General features: G+C 41.1%; 1 protein-coding gene and 1 long non-coding RNA gene across 2 annotated transcripts; one reads left to right on the top strand and one right to left on the bottom strand.

Moving 5' to 3' along the window:
- The first annotated feature begins 99 nt into the window (after positions 1-99).
- LOC143301205 (protein Hikeshi-like) lies at positions 100-19,052 on the top strand. The gene is made up of 4 exons (XM_076615329.1): positions 100-194; positions 2,649-2,778; positions 7,733-7,837; positions 15,720-19,052. Exons 1-4 carry the CDS (start codon positions 165-167, stop codon positions 16,046-16,048), a joined length of 594 nt encoding a protein of 197 aa, XP_076471444.1. The 5' UTR covers positions 100-164; the 3' UTR covers positions 16,049-19,052.
- On the bottom strand, positions 18,105-20,748 carry LOC143301206 (uncharacterized). Its single transcript, XR_013057742.1, has 2 exons — positions 18,551-20,748; positions 18,105-18,318 (listed from the first exon to the last, which is right to left on the bottom strand). It is a non-coding gene; the product is annotated as an uncharacterized LOC143301206 (long non-coding RNA).
- Positions 20,749-27,359: the final 6,611 nt, after the last annotated feature.

Here is a 27,359-nt window from a genome sequence, read left to right as displayed (position 1 = left end):
GCCCCGCGTATCAACCTGCCCCGGTCTCCCCTACTGGTACATGGCACATACCACTGAGCCAACGCGGCTGCATTGCCACTACCGTCACATAGAGTATTCTCCCTTCGTGTCATGTCCGCACTAGAAGATTCTTGCAACTTTTGGTTTTTCATCTGACTCTCAATATGTTTGGTATTATTGTATCGGGACGGCTGGTAAGCAAAGCAGAAGCATGTTTTAAAATATTCTTGTATTTCCTTTTCACAAGTTGTCCTAGACAGTTAAAGTGAGGGTTTGGGCGTCAACTGCGCACTCATTCAAGTGCAGGGAAATCGCGATGTCTGCTAGCTTTTTGTTGTCTGAAATTCTTACGTCAAAGAAAATTGTTTCCCCAAAGCATCCAACGCAAGAATTTCTGTCAGCTTTAGTTGACGTTTGCACTAAATAGTTTAAAGATTTTCCAGGTAATTAGACTACAAGTACAACCGCACTCCCTCTTCTCTCAATTTTCACTCACTGTAAGCATGGTAGTATTACTGCGAACACTGTGTAGAAGAGTGAAGTTTATGATTACCTGATAATGAAGGGACATAAGCAACAAAGGACAGAGACTTGGGCAAGATATGGTGATAGTCACTATAACAACTTTATATATACATATTGATATTTAAAAAAAAATTATTTATGAACGTCTGATAACTTAAGCAATTAAAGCATTGGACAAAAACTCTGCGGGTCCACAGTCCAGTCCCATTAGCATCTGGTGGGTAAAAGGTGCAGACTTTTCAGATCTTCCAGGACATCTGGTGTGCAGAACTGCCAGTATTTGAAATCCATTCGAATGTACCCATGCATTAAGATTGAATGTGGATAATGTAAACAATCCTGAGATCCGTGTCGGAGTTTGGTGGGTTATGACTTAGATTTAGAACAAATTCTTGTTTTTCAGGTTGTGGAAACTAAGAAATACTCTGCATACACCAGCCACAACAAGAATCACAAGCGAGTTCATGATGTTCTTTAAATAACTGTTTTTCTAGTGGTGCAATTCATGTAATGTCTTCACATGATCAGATGATTTTAAATAATAAAGTATTCTACAATTTATCTTTGATTTTTCTTGCTTTCTTGAACCGTGTTCTGTAACGCATGCAAAATTGGTATCTACTAGAAAGCTCAGCTGTTGACATGGAAGAAAATTGACATGTATTTTAAATAGATATGTGGCTATTATGGTTTTCTAGGCAGATGTGCATATGTGTTTGTATACAGTTCATTAGTTTATATACATGTGATCTTCTGGACACTGAGCCATAATTATAAAGATACTGACATCAGTTAAGAAGAGATTATAGAAATATATTGCCATGTAACAATAAACTTGATCACATCATCATCATCATCACCATGATGATCACATGATCATGACCATTATGACCACATCACTATCACCGTTATGAACACATCATCATCATCATCATCATCACCATTATGACGACATTATCATCATCATTATGATCACCTTATCATCACCATTATGAACACATTATCATCATCATCATCATCATCATCACCATTATGATCACATCATCATCACCATTATCATCACATCATCATCATCATCATCATCACCATTATGATCACATCATCATCACCATTATGATCACATCATCATTATCAGCATTATGATCACATTATCATCACCATTATGAACACATCATCATCATTGTCATCATTATGATCACATTATCATGACCATTATGATCACATCACCATCACCACTGTGATCACATCATCATCATTACCATTATGATCATATTATCATCACCATTATGATCATGTCACCATCACCATTATGATCACTATTATAATCACATCATCATCATCATCATCATTATGATCACATGACCATTATCATCACATCATAATCATCACCATTATGATCACATCATGACCATTATGATCACCTCATCATCATGACCAGTATCATCACATCATCATCATCACCATTATCATCACAGACCATTATGATCACATCATCATCATGACCATTATGATCACATCATCATCACCATTATCATCACATCATCAACTTTGCCATTATCATCACATCATCACTGGCATGTCATCTCCATTATGATCACATCATCATCATCATCATCATCACATTTATCATCACATCATCATAACCATTATCATCACATCATAACCATTATCATCACATCATCATCATCACCATTATCATCATCATCACCATTATCATCACATCATCATCATCACCATTATCATCATCATCACCATTATTATCACATCATCATCACATCATCATCATCACATCATCACTGGCATGTCATCTCCATTATGATCACATCATCATCACCATTATCATCACATCATCACCATCATCATCACATCATCACTGGCATGTCATCTCCATTATGATCACATCATCATCACCATTATCATCACATCATCATCATCATCATCATCACCATTATGATCACATCATCATCACCATTATGATCACATCATCATCATCATCACCATTATGATCACATCATCATCATCATCACCATTATGATCACATCATCATCATCATCACCATTATGATCATGCCATCATCATCATCACTATTATGATCACATCATCATCGCCCTCATTGTATGCAGGTGCAGACGGAGTGCCAGGCGGTGAGTGAGAACCAGTTCCTGTTCAACATCCCTGAGGCAGACAACATCAACCATGTGGTGGTCTTCATGACGGGCCAGATGCCCTTCCCTGACGGGCTTGGAGGAGCAGGTGAGGCCTCAGGTCTTCTCCTTTCCTGTCCCGGCTTTTTTACTGAGTGACCAGGGTTCATACAGGATATGTTTTCTAAAAATTTCCATAAAAAAGAAAACAAAGCAAAACAAAACAAACAAACTACCCCCCCCCCCCCACCAAAAAGAAAACAACAACAAAAAAACGCTCTAAAAAAAAAAGAGAAAAAAAGGAAAACAACAGCAACAACAAAAAACATGTCTAGGCGATACCATAGGTCTTCTTCCATGTCCAAGCATTTTCACTCAGTGATCAGGTTTCATTGAGGTTTTAAATGTTGTATTGAATTAATCATTTAAAAAAAAAAAAAAAAAAAAAAAAAAAAAGCTTTAGAAAGGCTGTCATTCATCTTCCATAATGTACCAGCATTTCATTGAAAAGGATTCATCAGGTTTTTCCTTTCTTTTAAAAAAAAAAAAAAAAAGGCATGTGTAGGTGAAAGCATCTTCAGTGTTCTGGCTTTTTCACTGAGTAACCATGGTTCATAAATCAGGGTTCGTCACTAACGGGAGCGCTGAGCGGAACGCTCTGAAAAAAGAAATTGCGCTCTGGAAAATTCCTTGACTCAGAGCACTTGCGCTCTTGATTTTGAAAAGACATAAGCATACACTACTGTATCTAAATTGTTATTCCATTGTCCATCACAAACAAGAGTCAAAAGCGCGATCGTTTTGCATTTACCGAAGTTTGAAAGCCGTCTGTTTACGTTTTGTTAGTTCAACCGGAAGTAGGCCTAGTGAAGTGTGGTCCAAGGAAGAGAAGGCCAAACTTTCAAAAGCGTCAGAAAACTGAGAAGCCGGAAAGTGAGAGTGAGAGTGAGGAGAATGGATTAAGTGACTCAAGTATCGAAGAGGAATTGATGTAAACAAGAATTAAAGGTGAGAAAATGAATTTATGTGTAGCCGTGGCCCGAGTGGTTACTGAAGGGTACGGCACAAAAGACTTAACTAAATGATTGATTGAATGAAAGGATAGACAAGATCCCACGCACAGGCCAGGAACATATAGAGGCCAGTCACAAATGGGTTTTTCTATTGTTTTATTTACAATATTAGATGAGAAGAAAACCTAAGAGAAGAGAATAGAAGAGAAGAGAAGATAAAAAGAGAAGAAGACTAGAAGAGAACTAGTCTAAGAGAAGACTAAGAAGAAGAAGACTAGAAGAGAAGACAGTGCCTGGAATGACACAAACAAATGTCATAAGTACAACATGTCAACACAAGTGAATAGTAAAGCACATGTATACATTTTACATGGAAAGACTATCACTCGGGTTTGGGATACGCAACAACATAATGCATATGTGTGAAGACCAAACGCTGACATCAAATGACATTTCTAATACATTTAAATAGTGCAGTTAAAGTGATTGAAGCGATGCTGACTTGGTGAAAGTACACTGACAGTATAGATTATTTAAAGCTTATACTGTGTCAAAGTGACTCAAATGAATCAGTTTATCATGTTGCACTGTACTGGAGTGAGCTGTATAGGAGAGAGCATGATAACTAAATTACAGTTAACAGACTGATACATATCAGGTGGTTTTGACCAATAACTGATATTAATCCAACACTATCTTGAAATCACAACAGCAGAATACTACACACATCTTAGAGTACTGAGCACACTGTAGCAGTACAACTGATATTAGTGTGAAAGATAATACCTGAATAACAAACAAGATAGAGAATCAGTGGCTTAGATATAATACTGGCAAACTGATAGACCAGATAGTAAGTGAAGAACCACCATGGCTTAACCATTAAGTGGTGAATGAACTTTACGCACTCACTAGAACATTCTGGAACAAACTATCTGTGTCGAGAGACGTCACTGACTGTGACGTTAAGAATCAAATGGAACACTGCTCCATGCAGATGACGACATGGCAATTATTTAGATCAGTCATAGCCGATCTGTGACTAACTTGTCAAAGCAATAACTGAACAAAGAATTAACTGAACAAAGCAATAACTGAACATACTCATATAAACACAAGTACTGTGTCAAATAATACAATTTACAAATCAACACATTCTACACACTAGTACTTACAGCGATACGTAGCGAGGTGTCAGCTGTTGTGGGGACACACACGACACACTGCCCGCGACACAGCAAGACAGAGAGAGAGCAGGTGCTGGCCGCGGCTGGCTCGGGTGTGGAAGTGACCACTCATCACCCGCTCAGCCAATTTATACAAATTAGGCGAACTACAAAGACAATCACGTGGGCTGCAAACCAGATCGTCACTAATCTGAAGAAATCTGATGAGAACTGTGCTTGTTACAAGGTGTTCAGTAACAGATTTCTGAATGATTCCTGAACCGATTTGCATCGGATAAGTTGCAAAAGAAAGAGCTCAACGCCTACTTTATAATGAGTGTAAAACGAAGTGTTGATTATTTAAGATGAATTTATAATCTTAATTTAAGTCACCTGAACAGGGTCAGTTTTAACGAGCTCGTCGCTGAAAATTACAAACTGCGTTAAATCAGTTTCACGTAGGCGAACATAAATGGAATAGATTTAAAGATGGAATTAAGACGATTCTGCCAGTATATAATACTAGTAGTTTACTGATCTGACAAGAGAGTTATTAATTAATTACGGTAGAACAGAAACACAAGTTTGCTCTCAGCCAATGACGTACCACAACGCGACACTGGTCAAGCCGTCAGCAGGTGGCCTGGCGAGGAGGACAAAATGATGTAAGCGGAGTGACGTCACACATTCTGTGCGCGGGTTATGAGGGAAAACTGTCGTCTGCTGTGGCTTGTGCGTGAATAGTGTCGGAGCAAGCATAGCGTGCTTGGTCACATATGTTTGAGACTTGTTGCTCTATGTTTTTAGTGTGCGCTCTTAGTTTTCAGTTTGCGCTCATCAAAATTCTGAAACTAGAGCGCAGGGGCTCATGTGAAAAAATGTTAATGACGAACCCTGTAAATGTTTGTAAGGAAAAAAAAAAGGAAAACTAATACAGTATTTAAAAATTGACTTGGTGATCCCATGTGTTGTTGCCTTCCCTGTCCCAGCATTTTCTGTGAGGGATTCTGGATTCAAACATCTTTTACATGTTTTATTTTTTGATTTCTTCAAAACAAAAAACAAAAAAAAAAAAAAGGAAGAAGAAAATAACATACCTTTTTTAAGTCTGTAAGATTTAAAGGAAGGAATTATCCAAGTTTGTGTATTTAAGATGGGCACAATAGCCGATGGTTAAAGCACTTTCTATCTGAGGGTCACCGGTTCGAATCTTGGTGACGGCGCCTTGTGGGTAAAGGGTGGAGGTTTTTCTGATCTCCCAGGTCAACATACGTGCAGACCTGCTAGTGCCTGAACCCCCTTCGTGTGCATATGCACACAGAAGATCAAATAGGCATGTTAAAGATCTTGTAATCCATGTCAGCGTTTGGTTGGCTATGGAAACAGGAACATACCCAGCATGCAATCCCCAAAAAACGGAGTATGGCTGCATACATGGTGGGTTAAAAACAGTCATACACGTAAAAGCCCACTTGTGTACATACATCGAACGTGCGAGTTGCAGCCCATGAATGAAGAAGTTTACGTATAACTTTTTGGTTTTCTTTACTAAAAAATACAAAGAAGAAGAACAAAAAATTTGTGTTGGTGATTTATAAAACAACAAACAGCTCCTCATGAATTTTAGATATTAAAGGAAACTGATCTTAACTAGCCCCCCCACCCACCATCCTCAACCCACCCCCCACCCCCCACCCCCTGCGCCCCCTGAAAAAAAGAGGAAAAATTACAGAAGCATCTTTCAGACTCAAATCATGTATGTGGCAGGTGATGATTCATTCAGTGGGCATCAGCTGGCTCTCAGATACTGTGCTTCAGCCAGGTTCCAGAAACGATCCAGCATTTTAATTTGGCCTTTGGAGTTTTAAAGGTTTATTGAACTTTTTTTTTCTTTAATATGTGAATTAGAAGCCTGTGTGAACCCTATTGACTGTTTTTGATTTATTTGTGAGTTTTGCAATTAAGCAGTGTTTGTCTATGCTTGTTAGCAATTTTTAAAAAAGGGGAATAATTTTGATTTATTGATTTGCCTGAAAGTGTAAAGTACTTAATACTTTGTATCCCATCAGTGAGCACTGTTGAAGCCATGCTTCACACACAAACACTCAACATTGTAAAAGAAAAGTCATGCTCAGACCAGTTAAAAACACCAACAGCATTTGAGCATTGTAGAAGCTAAAGCCAGCAAACTAAAATCACTGAGTGAGAATTCAAGTGATTGGGAAAGTGAAACTTCTGATTAAACGTCATTGTTAGAGCCTTTTCAGGGATGGCATATTTTTTTTAAGTATCTCCATCACGTCCAGTGCTCAGCTTATAAGTTATATCACAGACTGACGTAAGCTTACTGTTTTGCTATCAGCAAAGTTAGCTTAATGGTTTTTCCGTTGCTGTGGGAAGTCATTTACAGCTTAGTCTTTTGTGAAGGACAGTGACTCTCAGACTAGACGGCAAGATTGTGCTGGCTCTTAGTGCTGCAGCCTTGGGGACTGGTTGGCTTTTGGGAACCGTCCCAAAGCTAACTGTCATAAAACCGTCCTGGTCGTGCGAGTGGGTACGTATGTGACTTGGGTAAGACACTCTTCACTATAATCAAATTCTAGCCCAGATAAAAAAAACGTCGCCACCCTCACAGCAGATGCCCTCTTTGCTGTTCTGGTGGTTATAGTAAGATGCAACTGACTGTCATACTTAAAAAAAAAAAAGAAAAAAAACGCAGTACAGAACTGGGGGTGGAGGAAATCACCAGTACTTCATGTAACAGGCTGTCTGAAAAGGTGATTATTCCACATGTTGTCTTATTTTCACCTGTGCTGCTGAACATGTTTATAAATGGTTGATTGATTTCCTCATTATCTGAATTTTTTTTTTTTTTTTTTTCCAGTGTACTTTTCATGGCCTCGACCTGAGGGACCAGTCTGGCTGCTTTTGGGTCACATCTCAAACCACAAACCCAGCGCCATTTTTAAAATAGCCAACTTGAAATCTGGTGAGTTGTCAGAGTCAGTGAATGTGTAAGTGCTCTTTTAATTACACATACTTAACCGTGACCCAACTAGTGCAGACTCTGGCAGGGGTCTGACATTCCTGTCCTGTGAAAACTACTATCCGCCTATGCGGAGAAAACAAAAGTAACTACGGCCGATAACCACCCGGAAGTAGGTAACCTCCCCTTTGTCCCGCTGGCTAGCGCCCACTTTTTCCGGCAGCCATCTCGACACCTGTTCCACTTCATACGGCTAAGTTTTTTTTTGCATTTTCTATCTGTTTGTCGATTCTTTGGCGTTTCTGCTTTTCGTCCAATTATGTCTTCAACCAGGTCGCAAAATTATGTGGCTCGATTGGGAGATCGGGCTAAAAATAAGGCACGATTGCAGTCGATTCACGATCACTCTGGGCCCTCTACCTCTGACTTTCTTCTTTACTTGTTCTATCCTCTTCAGAGCTGGTGTGAGGGTAAGCTCCCAAATTTTTCATTTTTATTTCCTCTGGCAGGACACAGCAGCGTCATCTACAGTAAGCTGAATGGGGACACGAGTGTCAAGTATTGTGTGTACAGGCTCCATCTTATCTTTTGTGAAACATGGCTGGAGCTCTAGGGGCTGACACTGAAGGCAAGGTGGGTGTGTCGATGAAGGATATACATCAGTGAGCACCAGTGTTTGGGCCTGGTTTTCAGAGTTTCTTGCTACTTCTTGAATGCACTCTCAAGTTCAAGGACACAACTATGAGACATGCAGTGGCCAAAGTGGTTCAAAATATGTATGCTGACAAGTTTAACACTTCCTGTTAGATGGTGGATTGCAGTGCCCAGAACAATATGCTTTGGCATTTCCACTTTGCACTTGTGAAAGTTATACACGTGTTGTGAAATAGAGGCAGTGATTCTATATGCATTTTTCTTTCCAGTAAGAAATCTTTCCATAAAGGCCTTTGCAGAACCAGGAGTCATTTGTTATTCAAAGAAGACGCCACTGCCGGTGGCCAAGGACTCACTGGAGCTTCTCTGTCTCTTCACAATGGTGACCAGAAAAAAACAAAACTCTTTTCTTGTACTATTCTGTTCTCCGACTGTTTCAATCCTTGTCCATTTGTCGAAGCAGCAGCAAACCTTGTTCCGTATGTAGCTGTGAATGAGACAGCAGAGGGTGAAGACTGCCTCTTCCGTCTATCCTCTGATGCAAAAGCAACTTTTAACTCACTTAGCATATGCCAGTTAGCTCCCCTGACTTCCCCACAGATGGCCCATTTGTATGGGTAAGAAATGAAATTGTCAAAAAACAAAACAAAACAAACAAACAAGCGAAAAAAAAAAAAAAAAAGTGATAGAATTTATGAACTGAAAACTTCCAAGCTGATGAGTAACATGATTAGACAATTGGGGACAGAATATAAAAAAAAAACTTCTTCCCTTCTTATACTTTCATACAGTGATTCATTTATTTGTTTATAGTGTGTTCATCTAAGATGATGATATAAGACTGATTCATACAGTAAGATGTAAAGTATCCATATTTTTTTGTTCAAAATGTGCATTCACTCATGACATATAATGAATCCAGGAAAGCACAAAGAGTTTGAAACAGATTTAATTCAGAACATTATATAATCACGATAGGGCCCCTTTGTCAAATTCTGTTGTCTGCCTTGTGACCTTGAAGAAACTGGGTCAGACACCATTGTTGACACTGTTCACATGAACCAGTCACTGTGAAAATAACTCTCCTCCTTGCGAGCACAGCAACATACTCTGCATTTATTGGTCATACTGGAGGGTGAAAAGGTCAGTTCAGATATTCTTAGCAAATATTTTTATGCAAATAATGTGCCAGTCCAAAAAATCAAAATGATCTATTACTGTGATTGGGTTCCTTCGTCTGAAAAGGTTGTAAACAGTAGGGCCTCAGTCAGGCCCCTTCAGCTGGAGTGAGTTAATGGTGTGTGCTTGTGTCTGGTGAGTACAGTAACTCACTTCAGTTATTTGGAGCTGCAAAACCTATTTTGTCCCAAAATGTTCAGTCCTGTGGTTTGGATTGTGAAACTGGGATGCATGATTGGTCTCTCAGTTTCGGTTTCAGTTTCAGTAGCTCAAGGAGGCGTCACTGTGTTCGGACAAATCCATATACGCTACACCACATCTGCCAAGCAGATGCCTGACCAGCAGCGTAACCCAATGTGCTTAGTCAGGCCTTGACTAATGTCTCTCAGCATTGATACACGCTTTACTTCATCTTGGCCAGAGACGATCTTTTCCATTTTACTCACACACATGGTTAAAATTGTCCCTGTGGGCTTTCTTTTGCTCTGTAAATATTTTGTCTCTTCTTCCATGTTTGTCCACCTGTCTCAGAATCAAGACCCTTCCGAAAGATTTTATGGTAGTGTGCTCCCCGTGCCCCAAGACATGTCATGTATTTAGATGATCACTACACTCTACAGTTCCCTCGGTTAGAGTAGCTGCCTGTTTGACTGAGTCTTCAGCAATTTTTGCCATACTTTTTCCCCAGTTGAGTTCAAATAGAATATACTGGAACTTCACACACTTAATGGCGATCACACACCTTCCACCTCACATAGAAAAGAAATTCCACACAGTTAATGGTGATCACACATGTTTCCTCCTCACATAGAAAATACTGTAATTCCACACAGTTAATGGTGATCACACACCTTTCCTTCTCACATAGGATCGCAACAAAGTTGCCACCGTTCTGCAACAATCGCAAAAACGCATCACACCCTTAAGGAGACATCACACAAATTGTGCGCCACATAAAACATTGTAAAACTTTACCTGACAGCAATCCTGCATATGCAACACAAATGTAATCTGATACAGTGCCTAATTATGTCAGCAGTTACCTTACACTGATGAAGAAATCCTTCTTCCGGTAACCATGTTGCTGGTGTTTGAGCACTTTAAGTACACCTGAAGTATTTGAGCATGTGACAAGGTATTACAGCACTAATCCAATTTTAATTTCATTGATGGAATAGATCACTCTAATTCCTTTCTGTAGCCAAAAAAAAAAAGAAGAAAAAATGATGTAGTGATGAAATATGAAAAATGGCCTATATTTACCCTCCCCCTGCCTTTATACTGTAATTTAAACTTGGCAGACAGGTAAATTATGATTTCTGACATAAAAACGTACGAAAATCACTGTGAAAAATCCTCCCACCCCCTCACGGTGCGGTAAGTGTTACCAACAGACTGTTTTATTTTTGTTAATGAACAAACATGTGAAATATCTGTTCATGGTTAAAAAAAAGAGAAAAAAAAGAAAAAAAAAGCCAGATCTGTGTTCAACACTTGGCTTAAATCACATTTTCAGTTTCAGTTTCAGTAGCTCAAGGAGGCGTCACTGCGTTTGGACAAATCCATATACGCTACACCACATCTGCCAAGCAGATGCCTGACCAGCGACGTAACCCAACGCGCTTAGTCAGGCCTTGAGGGAAAAATAAAAAAAGAACTACTACTAATAATAATAATGTGTATAAGGTGCAAAAACTTGATGAAGTCAACTATAACGTATAAGCATACAAAAAAAAAAAAAAAAAAAATGACAGACTGACGTAAGCAAACACTTAGGCCAGCAGCAAAGTGAGAGCTGTGTGGTCAGTGGTTTCTCACTGCACTGGGAAGTCATTTACAGCTCAGTCTTTTCTGAAGGACTGTGACTCTCAAACTTGGAGGCAAGATTGCGCTGGCTCTTAGTGCTGCAGCTTTGGGGGGCCTGTTGGCCTTTGGGGACCACCCCAACACTGACTGTCCTGCAGCCCTCTTGGACAAGAGCATGGGGATGTAACTTGGACAAGACACTCTCCACTGTCATCAAATTGTAGCCCATATGGGACAGCAGTTGCCTCTTCTGCTTTCCTTACTCTTTGTCTCTTGTGTTATGCATGTGTGGGTGTATGTGTGAATGTGTGTCTTCATATTTTACATTTATTCGCTTATTTATCACCATTGTTGTCTTATTTATTTATTTATTTATGTTTTATTGTTATCATTTTATTAGTATTACTAATATTATTACTGCTACCTTTTTCTATATTATAATTATTATTTATTTATTTATTTATTTACTTATGCAAGCTTATCTATTATTTATTCCCCCGTTTTTGTTTTTTTTTTGTTTTGTTTCTTTTTTTTTTTTTCTTTTTTTTTTTTTTTTTTCCTCAAGGCCTGACTAAGCGCGTTGGGTTACGCTGCTGGTCAGGCATCTGCTTGGCAGATGTGGTGTAGCGTATATGGTTTTATCCGAACGCAGTGACGCCTCCTTGAGCTACTGAAACTGAAACTGAAACTCTTCTTCCTTCTGCTCTCCATTACACCCCATCCGTACTAGTAGCCCTTATTGTCATTTATATAGCTTATATATTTATATGACAGTCATGTCCAGCTATGACCATCAGAACAGCAGAGGAGGCAACTGCTGTCCCGACTATTTGTGGCTAGAATGTGATTATAGTGGAGAGTGTGTTGCCCACGTTACATCCCCACTCACTCGGCCAAGAATGTTTTAGGAAAGTCGGTGCTGGGATGGTTCCCAAAGGCCAGCTAGCTCTTTCATCCATGCAGCACGGTTTTCCAGTTTACAGGAAATTTACCCTTCATTCCTGGAGGCCAGAAAACCGTGCAGCAGAGAATTCCCCCTTTCCTTCCTGCAGCATGGAAAATTGGTTTTGAACTTCCTGTGAGTCGTGTCATCAGTGCGTGCCATCTATCCTTTACCGGGTCACTAGCGGGGCAGTGTTTATGAGTGGAATGGATGCCAGACTCCTCCCTCCCCCTCCGTAGGCCGTGGGAAAGTGGGTGCCACTACATTCTTGTGGCTGTGCCGTGTAGACACACAGACACAGAAAAATGGAATGTGTAGAAAGTTCGGATTCTGACCTGTTTTCTGATGAGTTTTACAACGCTCTATCAGATAATAATTTTTGATTTGTTTCAAATGAATGACAAGGAGGCAGTGCAATTAGCCGTTGCTACAGAAGCACAGATAGCAGGTGATGAAAAGTTTGAAAAGTATCAAGTGTGAAAATTGTGGTATATATTTGTGCAGTTACTGGCATGACTGCTACAAGGTATATCACATGTGTCACCTTTGTGTGGCATATTATGTGATGATTGTGACATTTAGAGAAAGTATCATATCTGAATAGTTTTTGTTCAAGAATTGTGTAGATAATGATCTGATTCTGGCTCAGTGATTGCTAGTGTAGTGAAAGGCTTTGAGACAAAGTTCAAATCATTCATGCAGTAAGGACAATAGCAGTGACAATTGTGACAGTTTTTCATGGATATGACTAGCAGTGTGGCACTGAGATACATATGAGACACTACTTGGTGAGTACCTGCATGATGTGCATACTCTGCAAGCAAAACGCTGTCCTGCATGTGGTACGTACTTGTATGCATTCTGTTTGACTCCAGTCTCAACTGTTTTACACCTGAGTGTCACCAGAGATGTCACCCTATAATGTCAACAGGGTCACAGACACCTTCTCACATCAATTCTGTACACAACATTATGTGACAATCTTAGTGTACTGTAATGAGCTGCGTTGCCGTAAGTCTCTGAAATAAGTACCCTACTTCATACTTTCTTTCTCTAAATCCAGGAATGAAGGGAATATATACGTATGGTAGGGATCTCGGAACAAAAGGAGTAATGGTTCATAGACAAATAGGAATGAAAGAGCTAGCCCCCAAGGCTGCAGCACTAAGAGCCAGTGCAATTTAGCCTCCTAGTTTGAGAGTCACAGTCCTTCACAAAAGACTAAGCTGTAAATGCTTTCCCATTCATTGGAGAAGCGATTGATAATGCAACTCTCACTTTGCTGTTGGCCCAACTGTATAGCATTATTTGTGTAGCCGTGTACCGAGTGGTTACTGAAGGGTACGGCACAAAAGACTTAACTAAATATGATTAATTGAAGGATAGACAAGATCCCACGCACAGGCCAGGGACATATAGAGGCCAGTCACAAATGGGTTTTTCTATTGTTTTATTTACAATAGTTACATGGAGAAAAACTAAGAGAAGAAGATATCTAGGAGAACTAAGAAGAAGAAGAAGACTAGAAGAGAACTAGTCTAAGAGAAGATAAAAAGAGAAGAAGACAAGAACTAAGAGAAGAGAAGAAGAAGAAGACTAGAAGAGAACTAGTCTAAGAGAAGACAATGAGAAGAAGACAACTAGGAGAAGAACTAAGAAGAACTAAAAGAGAAGAAGACTAGAAGAGAACTAGTCTAAGAGAAGATAAAAAGAGAAGAAGACAAGAACTAAGAGAAGAGAAGAAGAAGAAGACTAGAAGAGAACTAGTCTAAGAGAAGACAATGAGAAGAAGACAACTTGGAGAAGAACTAAGAAGAAGAAGACAGTGCAGCCATACGTAGATGCTGTTGTGGGAACGACACTGACCACTACACAGCAAGAGACAAAGGGAGCAGGTGCTGGCCGTGGCTGGCTCGGGTGTGGAAGTGACCACTCATCACCCGCTCGGCCAATTTATACAAATTAGGCGAACTACAAAGACAATCACGTGGGCTGCAAACCAAATCGTCACTAATCTGAAGAAATCTGATGAGAACTGTGCTTGTTACAAGGTGTTCAGTGACAGATTTCTAGATGATTACTGAACCAATTTGCATCGGATAAGTTGCAAAAGAAAGAGCTCAACGCCTACTTTACAATGAGTGTAAAATGAAGTGTTGATTATTTAAGATGAATTTATAATCTTAATTTAAGTCACCTGAACAGGGTCAGTTTTAACGAGCTCGTCGCTGAAAATTACAAACTGCGTTAAATCAGTTTCACGTAGGCAAACATAAATGGAATAGATTTAAAGATGGAGTTAAGACGATTCTGCCAGTATATAATACTAGTAGTTTACTGATCTAACAAAAGAGCTATTAATTAAATACTGTGGAACAGAAACACAAGTTTCCTCTCAGCCAATGACGTACCGGGATGCGACATTGGGCGAGCTGTGAGCAGGTGTCTGGCGAGGAGGACAAAATGATGTAAGCGGAGTGACGTCACACATTCTGTGCGCGGGTTATGAGGGAAAACTGTCGTCTGCTGTGGCTTGTGCGTGAATAGTGTTGGAGCAAGCATAGCGCGCTTGGTCACATTTGTATTGTACATAAATATCTATACTTATGTTTGTACATGCATATTAATTCTGATGTAGCTATTCTGAATTTTGACTCACAGTTTTTTTGTTTTTGTTTTTTTCTCATCATTATTATTCTTGTCCAGAGTGCCAGATATAAACAAGCACATTGTGCTTACTCCTTTACTCTCTTGAAACAGAATTTAGTTCGTTCATTTGTTTATTCTCTGGCTGCAGGTGGATGGGACGCGGGGGTGCAGTTTGGTTTATTCTCTGGCTGCAGGTGGATGGGACGCGGGGGTGCAGTTTGGTTTATTCTCTGGCTGCAAGTGGAGGGGACGCAGGGCTGCAGTTTGGTTTATTCTCTGGCTGCAAGTGGAGGGGACGCAGGGCTGCAGTTTGGTTTATTCTCTGGCTGCAGGTGGAAGGGACGCAGGGCTGCAGTTTGGTTTATTCTCTGGCTGCAGGTGGAAGGGACGCAGGGCTGCAGTTTGGTTTATTCTCTGGCTGCAAGTGGAGGGGACGCAGGGCTGCAGTTTGGTTTATTCTCTGGCTGCAAGTGGAGGGGACGCAGGGCTGCAGTTTGGTTTATTCTCTGGCTGCAAGTGGAGGGGACGCAGGGCTGCAGTTTGGTTTATTCTCTGGCTGCAGGTGGAGGGGACGCAGGGGTGCAGTTTGGTTTATTCTCTGGCTGCAGGTGGAGGGGACGCGGGGGTGCAGTTTGGTTTATTCTCTGGCTGCAGGTGGAGGGGACGCGGGGGTGCAGTTTGGAAGCCTGGCCCAGCAGCAGTCGCACCTGGCCCAGATTGGCATCTCGGTGGAGCCGCTGGACCAGCTGTCGCAGCAGACCCCCGTGACCAGCTGCCTGAGCGAGACCTCGGTGGCCCCCTTTGTGGAGTTCTCCTCCAAGATGCTGGAGAGCTTCTTCAACTACGCTTCATCCTTCGCGGTGCGGCAGGCGGACATGGTGCCCAACCCCGCAGAGACCTTCGTGCCGCTCAGCACGCTGCAGAAGTGGTTTGAGAACTTCCAGCGCCGCCTGCAGCAGAACCCTACCTTCTGGAAGTCATGACGTGATGGCTGTCAGTGTTGTGTTTGATGTGCAGTGAAAGAGAGTGTGAGTGTGTGTGGGTGTGTTGATGGGGGATCGGAGGGTATGTGGGTGTGCATGTGTGCCAAGAAGTTGTGATGGCTTTAGTTTTTTATTTGATGCGGAGAGTGAGAGTGGGTGGGTGTGTTTTGTGTGTGTGGGTGTGGGTGTGTTTGAAATTGTATGTGGGGGTGTCTGGTTATGTGTGTGTGTGAGGGGGGAGTGTAGGGAGCTGAGAGGGGGTCGATGGGTGTGTGTGTGCACGCTTGTGCATGCGTTCCTGCACATCTATTGATGTAGTTGGTTGTGAGAGCGGTGTGTTCTCTCCCCAGTGCTGAACAACAAGAGCTGTAAAACTTAACCCCCTGACATCTGGACCTGGGTAAAAGGGGATCAGAGTGGTGTCCCCTTCACTCTCACTTCCTACTGTGTGTGTGTGTACATGGCCATGATGTCGTTGGATTCACTGTGCAGAAGTGATCAGTCCCAAGAGTAAAAAGTTCAAGTAAGGATCGGTGACAGACCACCCTGACCTGAAAGCTCTGTGTTTTCTCAGCCAGGTGACAGCACTTGAGGGATGAGTGTGGCCGTTAGCAGCAGTCATTGGGTTAACCCCTCTTGCATTCACTCTGGCTACACAGCCAGACACTTGTAAGAGTTTCTCTGTGAAGTATGTGGATGCTAGAGAATTAAGGGCGCACGTTGTCAAATTCAACCAGCGAGTGTGTGTATGTGTATGTACATATCGGTATGCAGTCATGTCTGTGTTGTGTGTAAGCACTTGTGCTTGCTGATAAACTGTAATCCTTATAATGGAGCCAAAAAAAAACAACCAAAAATAAAAAAGGCAATCGCTTGTGAAGTTGTCTGTGCATGTTTTGTACTCCACATGTTCACTTGAATGTGTCCCTTGGTGTCGTTGTGTGTCATTTTTAAGCGTTTGTGTGTTGTGCACATTTTCAAGTCCTGTTCGTAACTGAAATAGTGCATGCACCTCTTACCCAGCCCCTCCCCCTCCCCCCTATGTACACATGTACACACACGTCACAGGTCAGGCTGGGATCTGTTTATGTATACAGTATGTTGCCTGTAGTTGCTGACAACAAGGCTTAGTCTTTTGGTTTTTGCATGGCAGTTTTAAGATGTTGAGCTGGATAGAGGCTGTGGAATTTTTGCCTGTAAAAAGCAGAACAGAAGCAGTTATCGGTTCATCTTGATATGTAGACTGTGGGTGGTGGGTTTGGGGAGGGGGGGGGAGAGGGGGGCGTAGTTTGTGTGGCTGAAGTCCAAAAGCAGTTATTGAACTGTCAGAAATTATACAGTCAGTGCTCTTGGGTTTTTTTTGTTTTGTTTTGTTTTTTTTAGCCACAAAATTGTCAACGAAATAAACTCGTATGAAGATGCAGCCCATGTGCAATGAATTATTCTGTCAGCCGTAAATTTTTAGCAGTTGGTTGAATGGTTTTAAAATTTGTTTCATTGTTGTTGTTTTTTCCAGAACTGGCCTCAAAATAATTATGTCATTTGCTGTGCTGATAAAAGTATCATGTAATTAATATATATATATATATATATATATATATATATATATATATATATATATATATATATATATATTAATTGAATATTCTTTCAAACTAGATGTTATGGCATTTCAAGAGGTCTGATTGGTCTCATTGATGATCCATAAATCACATCCTGCCAAATGATGAAGAAAACAAGATGGAATGGGAACTAACCACAGCAAGTAAATCCAGAATTGGGGAGGTAAAGGGAAGGGATTTTGTTCATGTTTTTCAAGCTCTTTGTGCGCCAACTTTCATAATTTGAGCCCAGCAAAATTGTGACACTGTTAAATCCCCACCCCCCAGTCCCCCCACCCCTTTCAACACCAACAAAAATACATAAATAATAAAATGAAAAAAAAAGAGGACTACATCAAATTCAAATCAAATATAGAAGAAAATTGAGACAAGATGGTTGGTGGTGATAACAGAGCTTGATCCATAACTGTAAGGGTTTCACTTTAAAAAAAAAATTTAATCATTAGAAGAACTGAAAGTTGACAGGGTTATCATACACCTGGATTAAAATTGAGACAAAACTTCAGAACCAACACAGCCAGACTTGATAGAGAAGAATGCATGTGATATGATGCCATGTGCATGTTTTGTAATGTTTGAAATGTGTGATTTTGACCTGTGCTATTGTAATGTTTGTTGCTGATTGTTGAGTAAATGTGTGATTTTGACCTGTGCTATTGTAATGTTTGTTTTGTTGCTGATTGTTGAGTAAATGTGTGATTTTGACCTGTGCTATTGTAATGTTTGTTTTGTTGCTGATTGTTGAGTAAATGTGTGATTTTGACCTGTGCTATTGTAATGTTTGTTTTGTTGCTGATTGTTGAGTAAATGTGTGATTTTGACCTGTGCTATTGTAATGTTTGTTTTGTTGCTGATTGTTGAGTAAATGTGTGATTTTGACCTGTGCTATTGTAATGTTTGTTTTGGTTGCAGATTGTTGAGTAAATGTGTGATTTTGACCTGTGCTATTGTAATGTTTGTTTTGTTGCAGATTGTTGAGTAAATGTGTGATTTTGACCTGTGCTATTGTAATGTTTGTTTTGTTGCAGATTGTTGAGTAAATGTGTGATTTTGACCTGTGCTATTGTAATGTTTGTTTTGATGCTGATTGTTGAGTAAGTGTGTGATTTTGACATGTACTATTGTAATGTTTGTTTTGTTGCAGATTGTTAAACTAAATCAAGTAATTTTTTTTTTGTTGACATGTACTATTGTAATGTTTGTTTTGTTGCAGATTGTTAAACTAAATCAAGTATTTTTTTTTATTTTGACATGTACCATTGTAATGTTTGTTTTGTTGCAGATTGTTGAGTAAATGTGTGATTTTGACATGTACTGTTGTAATGTTCGATTTGTTGCTGATTCTTAGATTAAGTTAAATAAAGGAGGGACTTTGACATATACTACATTGTTGTAAATTGTACAAAGGGGGTTGAAACCTTGTGGTGTTTGGAGGTTGATTTTATGACTTTACCAGTAAGATGAAGACACCGAGAAAAGAAAGTGTAGTGTGTCATCTTATGCAGACAGTCACTATAGTTCATTGGGGATTAACATTCCTTTGAATTGTGTCATTCTGTGTGTGTGTGTGTGTGTGTGTGTGTGTGTGCATACTCTGTAACTCTCTCTTTCTCTTTCTCTCTCCCTCTCTCTGTGCTTAAAAAACGACGACAACAACAACAACAAAAACACCCTCCTTCCCGTTGCTTCTTGACATTTTTCTGATGAATATTTGAATTTGAATGTTGCATACCTTTTAATATGAATTCAGTATGTTGTTTTTTTAGTTGTAAACATTGACCCTTTCCATACTTGTGAGAACTGGAATGGAAACCCCCCGAAAAGAAGAAAAAGCCCCCACACTGAACAGACAGGCTGATTCAGACACTCCGGCACTGTGAGCAGTGTGAAAAATGTGTTTGAAAAGTCAGCGTCTCAGCCAAGAATGCTAACTCGCTCGAGATGACCAGCTGTCTCCACAACCCCCTCCCCTGCACTCCCCCACCCCCTATAGAGACCCCAGCTTATGTTGACTATCCCAGCCTACTATAGCTTTAGTCATTAGAAATGCTGTATTTATTGTCTTCATCTGCCTTTCCAGTTCTGGAACCATGCGTGAGTAACGCTTCAATGGCGCAAAGCTGCGTTAAAATGTTGCCACCATCGCCGATTCAGTTGTTGGCACTAAGCGAGTTAATTGGTATTGTGTGGAATATAAAAGAATGCTAGGTGCGGATTTTCATGGGAAAAATGAGGTACAGCGAAGCACTTTCAGCTATGGGTGGGTCACACTGCACTGGCTGCAGACATCGCTGTTTGTCGAAACTTCAGGGTCATTTCACCCTGCCCCCAAGAAGAAAACTGTGTGCAGGGTCCTGATCGAGTGGTTCTGAACTTTCTGTGAAGCTTGTGTGTGATTAGTGAGCACCTTTTGGTGTCAGAGATTATCAGTATCAGTTGCTCAAATCCATATACGCTGCACCACATCTGCCAAGCAGATGCCTGACCAGCAGCGTAACCCAACGCGCTTAGTCAGAAAAAAGAAGAAAAAAAAAGTAAATGAATACTTAAATAAATGAATAAATGATTTAATAAATTTTAGAAAAAAGAAGTAAATGTATATTTTAATTTAAAAGAATTTAGAAAAATAGAGAGAAAAAAAGATGATAATAATTATGATAATATAAATGATAATAATAATCATAATAATAATGATTTTACAGAAATTAACACCACAGAGCAATACATTCAAGACTTAAGGACAAGACAAAAGGAGTTTGTCTGTGACAGAGCACACACACACACACATTGTCACACACACACACACAAAACACACACACACACATTGTCACACACACGCAAAACACACACACACACACACACACACACACACACACACATATACCAATACTTAGACGTCTATCATCCATGAAAGCAGATGTGTACAGATGTGTTTTGAGACCAGATTTGAACTGAAACTGTTTCAGTGTGCTGACTCTGGTAGGGAGGCTTTTTCCAGGAGAGTGATGGTGATTTGTGAGACCGACCAAGATGACATCAGTGATTATTCATTGTACTGGAAATAAACACTTCTAGTTTTTCTTCCTCCACTCTTTCCTCTCTGTGCTTTGTCATGTCTGTCTGTCTCTGGTTCTCTTTCTCTCTCTCTCTGTCTCTCTCATCCTCTCTCTCACCCTCCCCCCCCCCCCCCCCCCCCCCTCGCTCTCTCTGTGTGCTCGAGTGAGAGATAAAGAGAGAGGAAGAGCAAGTGCAAGTTTGTGAAATGTTTTCCTTCAATAATCTGCCTTGTCTTTCCGTCTCCGCCGCGCAAACACACACACACACGCACGCACGCACGCGTACACACACATACACAATCACGCGCACAAACACACACACACACACACACACACACACATATATATATATATAATCACACACGCGCACAAACGCACACACGCACACTCTCTCTCACACACACAAACACGAGCACACACACACACACATCATTTTCTTAAAAGAGCAGTCTATTCACTCCCTCGCGACTATAGGTACTTAATACCTCTGGCATATTTGAAACATCAGGAGTGAACCCAAACCAAACAGCCCCTCGGTAATCACACACGACAATACCTATAATTTAATAGCAGATGAACCGTGACAACGCAACATTTGACTTTAATTACATAGATTTAAAGAAAGCTGAAGGCCCTGCTCTCCCTGCTTTTGTTAAATCTCACATTCAAGAAAATTATCCAAATCACGTTAAAGTATTTTCAGTTTCAGTAGCTCAAGGAGGCGTCACTGCGTTTGGACAAATCCATATACGCTACACCACATCTGCCAAGCAGATGCCTGACCAGCAGCATAACCCAACACGCTTAGTCAGGCCTTGAGAAAAAAGAAACGGAAAAAAAGGGTGAATAAATAATAAATAAATACATTAAAAAAAACAACAACACACAACAAAAAAACGACTACCACTACTAATAATATGTATAAGGCGCAAAAACGTGAAGTCAACTATAAGCGTACTTAAAAAAAAAAAAAAAAAAAAATTATAATATAAAAAAGTAGTAGTAGCAGTAGTAATAATAATAAATAATAATAATAATAAATAAATAAATGAAGAGGACTGCAGGACTTGAAACAGATGGTTCAGTACTGGATAACTCTCAGGCAGTTGCAGCATTTATAATTTCGTCATTAAAAATAGAGATCGAAGTAGCCTACTATCATATCGGTAAACATCTTTCTATATTCACAGTAGAACTTATGGCTATATTAATGAGATTAAGTCACCTACCAGATCTTCTCATTACCATATTTCAAGTATTATTTTGTGTAGATTCTATATCTGTATTACAAGCATTAAAATCTTTTAATTTGAAGACAAGAGGAGAAATCGTAACAGAAAATCGTCATGTAATTCCTGTTTTGACCATCCGTGGTACAAAGATCAACTTTTGTTGGATCCCTTCTCACGAAGGAACTGTGGGAAATGAGTGGGTGGATCGTTGTGCGAAAAAAGGCGCAATGAACATATCCAATGCCATAGAAATTCGTATTCCATGTTCATTACCAGAAGGTTATTTTCTACTGGAGAAAACTTGCTGGAACCATGTCAATAAACTAAAACAGGAGTCTGACCCTGACAGAGAAAATACTGACAATAGCTCGTGCAAATTTGATCGCATGTTTTCTTTTAAAACAAAAGGACATCACAGTAGCAGAAGGCTGACCAGTCTAATATACAGACTACGACTGGATGCCATAAAAACAAAATATACTTCTAATGTGACTTGCATTTGGGCAATGAAATTACCCCCGTGCATATCATCCATAAATGTGAACAGTTAAAACCACATTTACCTATGTCATTTACAAAATCTGCAGTTCCATCTGCTTCCATTAGAAATGTCTTATATGATAATCAACACGTGTTTGAAATAGTTCAGAGTTTTAATTTGGAGCCCACTTGGCTCTTTGTTGTAATCCTACTGGTTGACTAGTTAATTTGTTTTATTTCGTTAATTATATTCTATTTTTGATTTTTCTCTTTCTTAAAAAAAAAAAAAAAAAATGCTAATTGAGTAACTCAAGGAGGCGTCACTGCGTTCGGACAAATCCATATACGCTACACCACATCTGCCAAGCAGATGCCTGACCAGCAGCATAACCCAAAGCGCTTAGTCAGGCCTTGAGAAAAGAAAAGAAGAAGAAATAAATTGTAAATAAATAGATATAAGTAAATGAATAGATCATCTATGAATAATAATAAAAAAATTAAAAAAAAAAGTAATGGTAATAATGGAAAAAAAGAAGAAGACAAGAATAATAATAATAATCAAACAAGCAAGCAAATAAATTAAAACACACACACACACACACACACACACACACACACACACACACACACACACACACCATCTCCAGATCACCCTGACCCCACCCCCCCACATGTTGGATCCTAAGCTACGTATCTCAGCTTCCACGCCCCCTAACTTACCAAGGAAAGACCGGCTATGTAAAGCATGTGAAGTTACAGGGGATGAACTGCATTTCTGGACAAGTCTAGTGCATACTCTGACTTGAGATCTCGCCTACCTGTGACAGTTAATTTCAAGTCTTCGAATCATTGGCCACATGGCATTGGCAACACAATAATCCAAAGGCCGAGTTCTCTGTTGCCACTGTGTCCAACCAGACCTGGCAAATCATATATATCTGAGTGTTTTAATGTTCGCAATCCATAACTATGTCTTGTGGAATATCCTGCATGCGCTTACAAATTAACTTAATGCTTTCACTTTAAATTGTTTGTTGTGTTTTAGATTTTAGTGTCCATATACGGGCGCAATAGCCAAATGGTTAAAGCGTTGGACTTTCAATCTGTGGTCCCGGGTTCAAATCTCGGTGACCGTGCGCCTGGTGGGTAAAGGGTGGAGATTTTTCTGATCTCCCAGGTCAACATGATGTGCAGACCTGCTAGTGCCTGAACCTCCTTCGTGTGTATACGCACGCAGAAGATCAAATACGCACGTTAAAGATCCTGTAATCCATGTCAGCGTTCGGTGGGTTATGAAAACAAGAACCGTGATACCCAGCATGCCCACACTCCGAAAAACGGAGTATGGCTGCCTACATGGCAGGGTAAATAAACAAAACGGTCATACACGTAAAATGTTAAATGTCCGTCTGAGTGTGTATGTGTCGTAGCCCCCACGACGCACAACCCCCACAGCCACCCTCCCTCCCCCCACACCCACATTCACCCCCCCCCCCCCCCCCCCCGCCCCAGCGCCCCCGCCCGAGCCCCCAACACACAATGATAAGCAAATAAAGACATGCGTGTGCTCGCACGCGTACGCGCACAGAGATACCCTGACACACGCGTACACACTCGCGCGCACACACACGCACGCACACACACGCACCCGCGCGCGTGCGCGCGCACACACACAGTAGCAATATAAATGGGGCTCCTGGCTCCCCTGGATTTTTATAATAATAATGATATTACCTGAGATGCTCTCTATTTCACCCTGTTTTTTTTTTTTTACAAGAGCACATTTGGTGACAGGTCGCATTTTCTGAATCGGGACATTCAGTAAAAATGACCCGCGCGCATAAATGCTTTTATAAGCCAACCCCGAAGTTGAAGAGTTTACTGGCTTGTAGTGCACACACATGTTGTCTGTGCCATGGATGCGGAGTTAATCATTTCTAAAACCTATGATTTCACAACACCATGGTAAAGGCCCGCTAAGAAATCCATCTTCGTCAAGTAAGTCATGAGCTTCTTGATAGCTCGGGCACACATATATTCACACAGTCACACACACACTGTACATGGGGATGTGGATGCTGGATCATCTGTTTGTGATGAGAGGGCCCCCCCCCCCCCCCCCCCCCACACACACACACACAAAAGCACTCAGGTGTGAGGCTACTGCCCTGTGGACTTACCATTCTTCTCACCTCAATCCTTTTTTAAACCTTTCGCAACGAACTCTCTCTGGCAGTTTCAAAAATAACACAAAACCATCTCAACAAGTTATTTTTCTGAAATTTTAATACAAACAGATACTTCATCAATCAATGATCTTTGTTGAGCTTGTACGCTGTCCAGTGCGTGGTGAAGTCGAAGTCCACATTGACGTTGTAGTGCACCTCACGGGTCACCTCCACGCCGCTGCTCAGGGTCTCCTTGTACGTTACGGGATGAAGCTAATCCGACAGGACCACGAAGGACAGCTGAGGGAAGGTGTGAGCCGTTGGGTCAGGGTCTTGATTGTCAAACTCTGCCAGACCTGGGTAGTTGCAACCCTTCAGGAACTCCGCGAACTTCTTCAGAGCTGTGTTGACTTGGTTAGGAATGGTATTGTCAAGGGCATGGTTTCATCCGGGCTGGGGACCGGCATTGGGAGAGTTAACTATGGGTTTTTGTTGTTGTTGTTGTTTTCTTTTTTTTTCAAACCACAGTTATTTTGGTGGCTTATTTTCACACGTGACTTACGGGTGTTTACCACCACGCCAGAGGTCAGACAAAACACGTGACTTACGGGTGTTTACCACCACGCCAGAGGTCAGACAAAACACGTGACTTACGGGTGTTTACCACCACGCCAGCGGTCAGACAAAACACGTGACTTACGGGTGTTTACCACCACGCCAGAGGTCAGACAAAACACGTGACTTACGGGTGTTTACCACCACGCCAGAGGTCAGACAAAACACGTGACTTACGGGTGTTTACCACCACGCCAGAGGTCAGACAATACACGTGACTTACGGGTGTTTACCACCACGCCAGAGGTCAGACAAAACACGTGACTTACGGGTGTTTACCACCACGCCAGAGGTCAGACAAAACACGTGACTTACGGGTGTTTACCACCACGCCAGAGGTCAGACAAACACGTGACTTACGGGTGTTTACCACCACGCCAGAGGTCAGACAATACACGTGACTTACGGGTGTTTACCACCACGCCAGAGGTCAGACAATACACGTGACTTACGGGTGTTTACCACCACGCCAGAGGTCAGACAAAACACGTGACTTACGGGTGTTTACCACCACGCCAGCGGTCAGACAAAACACGTGACTTACGGGTGTTTACCACCACGCCAGAGGTCAGACAAACACGTGACTTACGGGTGTTTACCACCACGCCAGAGGTCAGACAATACACGTGACTTACGGGTGTTTACCACCACGCCAGAGGTCAGACAAAACACGTGACTTACGGGTGTTTACCACCACGCCAGAGGTCAGACAAAACACGTGACTTACGGGTGTTTACCACCACGCCAGAGGTCAGACAAAACACGTGACTTACGGGTGTTTACCACCACGCCAGAGGTCAGACAAAACACGTGACTTACGGGTGTTTACCACCACGCCAGAGGTCAGACAAAACACGTGACTTACGGGTGTTTACCACCACGCCAGAGGTCAGACAAACACGTGACTTACGGGTGTTTACCACCACGCCAGAGGTCAGACAAAACACGTGACTTACGGGTGTTTACCACCACGCCAGAGGTCAGACAAAACACGTGACTTACGGGTGTTTACCACCACGCCAGAGGTCAGACAAAACACGTGACTTACGGGTGTTTACCACCACGCCAGAGGTCAGACAAACAATAATGTGAAAATAAGCCACACAGGAAAAAAGTAGTTACTCTCACTGCCAGAAGCTTTTAAATGTCTGGCTTTCACAAATATATTTCACAATAAGTTTTCTTTTTGTATTCAGTTCGTCATGTAAAGAGTTCATCTCAAGTACTTCACCTAGCTGGTATCAACGTTTTGTGAAGCTGCAACCGCTTCAGGTTTGAGATGTTTCCAGTCTGTAAAGCCAAGTTCATGGCGTATAATATTTGAACCACCAGCTTTTCGAGCAAAAGTTGAAAATGCCGCTGAAGGATTGTTTCGTACGAGCATCAATTATGCTAAAATCGTAGTGTATCTCTACTGTCAAGTTCAAAATTTGCATAATTTCGTCCAGTGGTGGGCTCCTGTCCCAACAGATTATAGTCATCATCAACTGCGCTCTACAATATTTGTGTTTGCAAAGACTCAGGTTCTGTTGTATGCGATCTGTCAAAATGTTGTGTGAATGGACGTTGAATGAAATGAAATGCACAGCCCGTGTGCACAATACGGGGGGTCAGTTGTCATTTCTCTGTACAATCAGAGACACGATGTTGGAGAGCATGCTCGTCAGTTGAACTTGGCGCATGAGGAAGAAAACGCATTGTGTGTTCCCTGTCGAGCTGTATTTCGCTATGATCCATGTTGAAAACAGGCTTCCTAAATTCATGAACAGTAGTAAAGCAGACAAATGAAATTCAGTGGGCTTGCACATGTAGATCAGAAGTTCAACTGTTGTTGCGAACGCAGTGAAGACTGAAATATCATGAAATATGTTGGACTTCATGCCCTTGCGACATTTCAGTATTATAAATGCTAACACCACAGTACATCCCACAGTGTGTACTGCGGTAAATCTGCTCAACGGAAAGTTTAACATGAACTGGTTTATTGCGACAACAGTTTGCCCACCGTGGAAGCACATCAGCACAGTGTATGGCGTTGAAGCAAAACGAAGGGTAGCATTCAGATAACGACTTGGAACAGAGTAAATGGAATACATAAGGAAGATATATTCTTTAAGGTTTGCTATTTCTCTAGTTGC

This window comes from Babylonia areolata, chromosome 27 (assembly GCF_041734735.1).
Source record: "Babylonia areolata isolate BAREFJ2019XMU chromosome 27, ASM4173473v1, whole genome shotgun sequence".
NCBI classification, from domain to species: Eukaryota; Metazoa; Mollusca; class Gastropoda; order Neogastropoda; family Buccinidae; genus Babylonia; species Babylonia areolata.
The sequence above is the reverse complement of the archived record's forward strand: the minus strand, read 5'-3'. Positions and strand labels throughout refer to the sequence as shown.